The sequence below is a fragment of the Rhincodon typus genome, chromosome 49, assembly GCF_021869965.1.
Source record: "Rhincodon typus isolate 14 chromosome 49, sRhiTyp1.1, whole genome shotgun sequence".
Classification (NCBI taxonomy): domain Eukaryota; kingdom Metazoa; phylum Chordata; class Chondrichthyes; order Orectolobiformes; family Rhincodontidae; genus Rhincodon; species Rhincodon typus.
The window spans coordinates 4,060,325-4,066,963 of NC_063380.1; the positions used below are offsets into that span (position 1 = coordinate 4,060,325).

The 6,639-nt window shown below is 48.2% G+C and overlaps 1 protein-coding gene across 1 annotated transcript in view; it reads right to left on the reverse strand.

Annotated features, from left to right (window-relative positions):
* The window catches only part of kif22 (kinesin family member 22), a 29,592-nt gene that overhangs the window by 9,597 nt on the left and 13,356 nt on the right, over positions 1–6,639 (reverse strand). The window contains exon 9 of the mRNA XM_048620930.1: positions 6,416–6,533. Within this exon, the coding sequence (XP_048476887.1) occupies positions 6,416–6,533 (118 nt within the window). The remainder of the gene's footprint in view (positions 1–6,415; positions 6,534–6,639) is intronic.

Genomic DNA, 6,639 nt, shown 5'->3' on the forward strand with positions numbered 1-6,639 from the left:
GCAGGTCTGGCAGCATCTGTGGAGGAGAAAACAGAGTTAACATTTCGGGTCCGGCGACCCTTCTTCAGAACAGTTCTGAGGAAGGGTCGCTGAACCCAAAACGTTAACTCTGTTTTCTCCTCCACAGATGCTGCCAGACTTGCTGAGCTTTTCCAGCAACTTTGTTTTTGTTCTAGGTCTAACACTTGGCCTGGTTTATTGCCAAACATTCCTGTAAGTTGTGGCTTTTAACTGAAAAAAATCAGAAACTTTAAGTTGTGAACCAGTCGCTGTGTGCCTCCTGCAGGTTGTCAAAGTACCTTCAGAAGGAAGATGAAGGTGTAGCAGGTCCTGACAATTATTTCCATGAACGCTGTGGACAAGGACCATTGGAATGCCTTTGCAGTCTGTCTATAGCACCAATGTTCCAGTTTTGTGTTTGCATGAGTGCGGAGGAGGAATATTATTAGGGGTTAGTTGTAACTAGTAAAATTGAGAGTTGAGAGGTCAGAAATGTTTACCTAACACTGAATTTACTCACCTGTAATAAACTGTAATTCCCACTCCGAACAGAAACCCAGACTGTACTTTTCTGACAGTCTGGGTATGAAAGTCAGGTATACTGGGGACTTCTGCATCTTTTTATAAAACCTACTGGGCTAGGATGACTCTGGGAATATTGGGGCTCAATTTCCAGGCTGTTACCCCAGTGAGACGTGGGAACAGAATGAGATCATTCAGCCCATTGTGTCTGTACTGCCTGAACAAACTAGCCAACCATTCTAACCCCAGCTTCCAGTCCCTTGTCCTGTGTTGTCCAGTGCCTCAGGACCAGAACTGGGTTCCTTTGAGATTGCTGCTTGCTCCCTCAAACTAGGCAGACATCCAACATCTTCTGGGCATAAAAATTTATTTTCTTCATTTATTTGTGGGGCATGAGCGGCGCTGGCTGGGCCCAGCATTTATTGTCCTGTACCTTGTTGCCCCTTGAAAAGGTGGTGAACTGCTGCAGTCAATGCGCTGTAGGTTGACCCACAATGCCATTAGGGAGGGAATTCCAGGATTGTGATCCAGCCACACTGAGGGAACGGCGATATATTTGCGAGTCGGGATGGGGAGCGGCTCGGAGGGGAACTTGCGGGGGGTGGGGCGGTGTTCCCATGTACCTGCTGCCCCTTGCCCTTCTGCATGGAAGTGGCTGTGGGGTTTGGAAGGTGCTGCCTGAGGGTCTTTGGTGAGCAGGCTTTGGAGAGACAGGAACAGGAGTCATTCTCCCGGTCAAACGGAGACTGTTCTGTCACATTTCACCAGAACCCCCCCATCCCCCACACTGGGTAGAATGACATACTGTTCACCCCTGCTTCAAGCAGACCCTGCCAACTATACAGGCAGCGCATTACTGACTCGCACACTCACACAGCGCGTAGGATACGGACTCCATCGCTGGCTCAGCAAGTACATACTCACCCATCGGGCCCTCCACAAAAGTCAAGAGGTAAAGCATAGCATAGAAAAGCTCATTGCCAGCACACATCAGGAACAGGACTTTCTGTGGAAGAACAAAAACACATGGGGGGGCAGGGAGGGGAAGAAGAGAAAAAAAAAAAATGTCAGTCACCTTGCAAAATCTCCCACTGGCACAGGAGCAAAAACCTTCCTGCAATGACAGCACGATAAATAGGAGGATAGGCCATGATCAAACTGAACAGCAGAGCAACGCTGAAGGGCTGAATGGCCTGCTCCTGATGTCTATGTTTTAACCTGGAAAACATCAGCTTCCCAGCTCGGGTCACATAATCAGACAGTCATCCGGCACGGAAACAGAACCTTTGGCCCAACTTGCCCATGCTGACCCAGATATCCTAAACTAATCCAGTCCCATTTGGCAGCATTTGGCCCCTATCCCTCTAAACTCTTCCTATCCATGTCCCATCCAGATGCCTTTTAAATGTTGTAATTGTACCAGCCTCCACCCACTTCCTTTGGCAGCTCGTTCCACACACGCACCACCCTCTGTGTGAAAAAGGGTCCCTTTTAAATCTTTCCTGTCTCACCTTAAACCTATGCCCCTCTAGTTTTGGACTCCCCCACCCCAGGGGAAAAATACCTTGGCTATTCACCCTATCCATGCCCCTCATGATTTTATAAATCTCTATAAAGGTCACCCCTCAGCCTCCAACGTTACAGGGAAAAAAAAATCCCAGCCTATTTCAGCCTCTCCCTCCAGCTCAAACCCTCCAACATCCTTGTAAATCTTTTCCAAACTCGTTCGATTTTTGCGACAGGAGAAAAGCTGAGAGAAACACCCACTTTCTTCTGAATTTAGCAAGCATGGGGTGGAGGTGCGAAGGGCACAGAGATAGTGGAGTTTGGGGATGGACTAAAAGGTTTCAGCTGTGGTTGACGGGGGGACGTGACATGGGAGATTTGCTGGGAGTGCTTTACATTAGCCGGGTTTGGAGGTAAGGAACAGGCAGGGGAAGCAGGTTCGTACCTATGGGATATTGACACCTGTACTGGGGAAGGAGGGAGCTGTTCCGAAGGGGCCAAGTGAATCTTGCTTGGGCCAGGGTCCTGGCAAATTGTGTAACCACTAAATTGGAGGGGGCTGGTAGCGGAAGGTTCGGTTGCATGGAAAATTAGAAAATCAAAAGTGAGAGTAGGATCGCAGGCTAGTGATGGGGTTATTTGTAACGGAAACTGAAAGGTGGGGTCAGAACATGAGAATGACATGTCATACCAAGGAACTACAAAAAAAATAAATGTGTAAGGAAACTCGATAATGGAACAAACTTTGAGGCTTTGCACCGTAATACACAAAGCCAAATCAGGAAGAAAAAATAAGCTAGACTGTATATACAAAGATCAAAACTGAGGAAACATATTTTTAAGGTGAGAGGAGAGAGGTTTAAAAAGACAGTGGGGCGATTTTTGTATTTTAAAAAACACACAGCAGTTCGCATGTGGCATGAACTTCCTGAGGAAGTGGTCAAAAACATAGAAACACAGAAGATAGCAGCAGGAGGCGGCCATTCGGCCCATCAAGCCTGTTCTGCCATTCTTCACGATCATGGCTGATCGTCCAACTCAACAGTCTAATCCTGCTTTCTCCCCACACAACCTTTGCTCCCATTCACCCCGAGTGCTATATCTAGTTGCCTCTTGAATACATTCAATGTTTTCGCATTGACTACTTTCTGTGGTAATGAATTCCACAGGCTCACCACTCTTTGGGCGAAGAAATATCTCCTCATCTCTGTCCTAAATGGTCTACCCCGAATCCTCAGACGGTCCCCCCTGGTTTTAGACACACCCACCATCGGGAACACCCTCCCTGCATCTACCCTGTCCAGTCCCTTTAGAATTTTATAAGTCTCTATGAGATTCCACTCCCCCCACAGCCCACCCTCATTTGTCTGAACGCCAGCGAAAACAATCCCAACCCAGTCAACCTCTCCTCATACGCCAGACCCACCATCCCCGGCCTCAGCCTGGTAAACCTTCGCTGCACAACCACCCCCCCACCGAGAGCGAGCGCATCATTCCTCAGAAAAGGAAAAGTGGCTTCTGTTAGAACGTTTCAAAAGACATTTGGATAAGTACACGAATAAGAAATGTTTGGAGGGATATGGGCCAAACTCACTTCCATCCAGAAGGACAAGGGGCAGCCGGTACATCGGAACACCCCCCCCCCCCGCAAACTCCCCCCGCTCTGAGCCACTCCCCATCCCGACTTGGAAATATATCCCCGTTCCCTCAGTGTGGCTGGGTCACAATCCTAGAACTCCTGCCTAAGGGTCACCCCGCGGCACATGGACTGCAGCGGTTCAAGAAGGCAGCTCACCCCCACCTTCTCGAGGGGGGCAACTAGGGACCGGGCAATAAGTGCTGGGCCTAGCCAGCGACACCCACATTCGACAAATGAAATGAGAAAAAGCGCAGGCAGGTGGGACTAGTTTAGTTTGGGAGTTATGGTCAGTATGGGCTGGTTGGACCGAAGGGTCTGCTTCCGCGCTGTAGGACTCTTACAAAAGCTTGACCTTTCGGAGAGGCAGGAGGAATGGAGGCGGTGGTGGGAGCGCTGATGATAAGAAATAAAATGAAGCCAAACGAAAACAAAACAAAAACAGAAGTTGCTGGAAGAGCCCAGTGGGTCTGGCAGCATCTGAGGCGGGAAATCACGAGATAATGTTTTGGGTCGAGGGACCCTCTATAAACTGGTTGATTTTATTGCCAGAGGAAAACCCTGCAGAAAAACGTAAGGAGTTAACTGCACGAAAAGCTGTGTTTTAAATGGACAGCCGATTCCCAAATGTAACAACAAACAGAAAGCACCTCCTGAAGGGCAGCAAGCGACAGACGCGAGGTCTGCAGGAATGTAATCCAAGTCGGGGTTGAAAGAATCGATTGAATGATCAGTAACGTCACACCACAATGTTAAAGAGAAAATCCTACAAGAACACAAACACCAGAAGAAGGAACAGCACTGTTCTAGGATACAGCGGGATATAGATCAGTTGCAGATATGGGCAGAGGGAGTTTAATCTGGGCAAGTGTGAGGTGCTGCATTTTGGGAGATCAACTATTAAGGAAAAGTATACAGTTAATGATAGGACCCTGTGAACAGCATTGATGTGCAGAGGGATCTTGGGGATCAGGTCCATAGCTCGCTGAAAGTGGGCACACAAGTAGATAGGATGGTAAAGGAGGTGTAAGGCAATGCTTGTCTTTATTGGTCGGGGAATTGAGCACAAGAGTCAGGATGTCACGTTGCAGCTTTATAAGACTTTGGTTAGGTCACACTTACAGTACTGTGTTCAATTCTGGTCGCCACATTACAGGAAGGATGTGGAGACTGTGGGGAGGGTGTGGCAGAGGTTTACCAAGATGCTGCCTGGATTAGAGGGTATGAGCTACAAAGGAGAGGCTAGAAAGTCTCAGGATGTTTTCTCTGGAGTGGCAGAGACTGAGGGAAGACTTGATAGAAGTTCATAAAATTATAAAATGCACAGATACGGTTCACGGTCAGAATCTTTCTCCCCTTTTATTGAAATGTCTAATACAAGGGGGTATGCATTTAAGGTGAGAGGGGGAAAAGTTCAAAGGAGATGTGAGGGGCAAGAGTTTTTAAACACAGAGAGTGGTAGGAGCCTGGAACACGCTGCCAGGAGTTGATGGTCAAGGCAGATATGATAGGAGGATTTAAGCGGCTTTTAGGTAAGCACATGAAAATGCAAGGAATGGAGGGATATGGACGAAGGGCAAGCAGGAGGGATGAGATTAATTTGGCATCATGTTCGGCACAGCTTCATGGTCTGAAGGGCCCCATTCCTATGTTGTACAGTTCTAGGTTCTTTGACCCTATTTACTGTTGTTTGCCTATACTCCGTCCCTTGCTATCCCACTCTGGATGTTGTTATCCAAATAGCTGCCTTGTAATGCTGCCGCCTCTTTTTGTTTTACAGGTCTACACTGCCCCCCTCCCAAACCCTCACCCCCTTTAATTAGCTTAAATCCGTCTCTACATGGTCATAACTATTGGATTTGCAAGGACACTGGTCCCAGCTCAGTTCAAATAAACAAAAACAGAAGTGGTTGGAAAAGCTCAATAGGTCTGGCAGCAGCCGTAAAGAGAAATCAGAGTTAACATTTCGGGTCCGGTGTCCCCTCCTTGGAATGGGGTGAAGCCTGTCCCAGCAGAACAGCTCCCTTCTACCCCAGTACTAGTGCCAATGCCACATTAACTGAAACCCATTCCACCCACACCAATCTTTGAGCAATTGCATTTAACTGCCTGACTTTATCCACTCGACACCAATTTGCCTGTGGCTTGGGTAGTAATCCAGAGATTACAACCTCTACGTTTTAATTTAGCCCCTAACTGTTCAGTCTTTCAACAGAGCTCCTTTCCATTCCCAGCAGTGATGTCGTTCCTCACATTGATACTAACAACTGATTCCCTCCCTCCCTCCCCCTCACTCACTCCCACGTTCTTCTCCGGCCTTCAGATTTCATTTGCTCGTGGCCCATGGGCAACACTGGCCAGCCCAGCACTATATTGCCCAGTAGCCATCGGTTGGGAGTCACGTGTGGGCCAAACTGGGTAAGGATGGCAGATGTGCTTCTCTCAAGGCCATGAGTGAACCAGATGGGATTGTACCACAATTAACAGTTACATGGTTACCGTTAGACTGGCCTGAGTGGTGTCCTTAACCCTGCACAAGACAGCCTTCAGGACTCATGCTCACAGCTACACAGAACAGTATCCATACCCACCTCTATTATAAATTCCTATTTGTTCAGGCCATTTGAAAGCCGCCCACTCCACTTTGCTGAACCACCCGACAGTCCTCAATCTCATCTGGACACCTTGTGAAAGAACCTCAATTGTTGGACAGACAGGGACACCGAATCAGGCACCGGGAACACTGCTCACCTCAGAATCAGCTCCTCTGAGGCTTCAGCACTCTCCGACTCCGCTGATTTCATTCTCTTGGCTGGATGCTGTGAACTTGAGGAAACTTCCTCATTGGAACGCTTCAGATGGCAAATGCCTGGATGATGAAAGAAGGAAAGAATACTTAGAGGCATAGGTTGAGAGTAACTACAGTCACATTACAGGGAATCCCTCCCCGTGCGGTACAGCCCCGTGTGTCATTA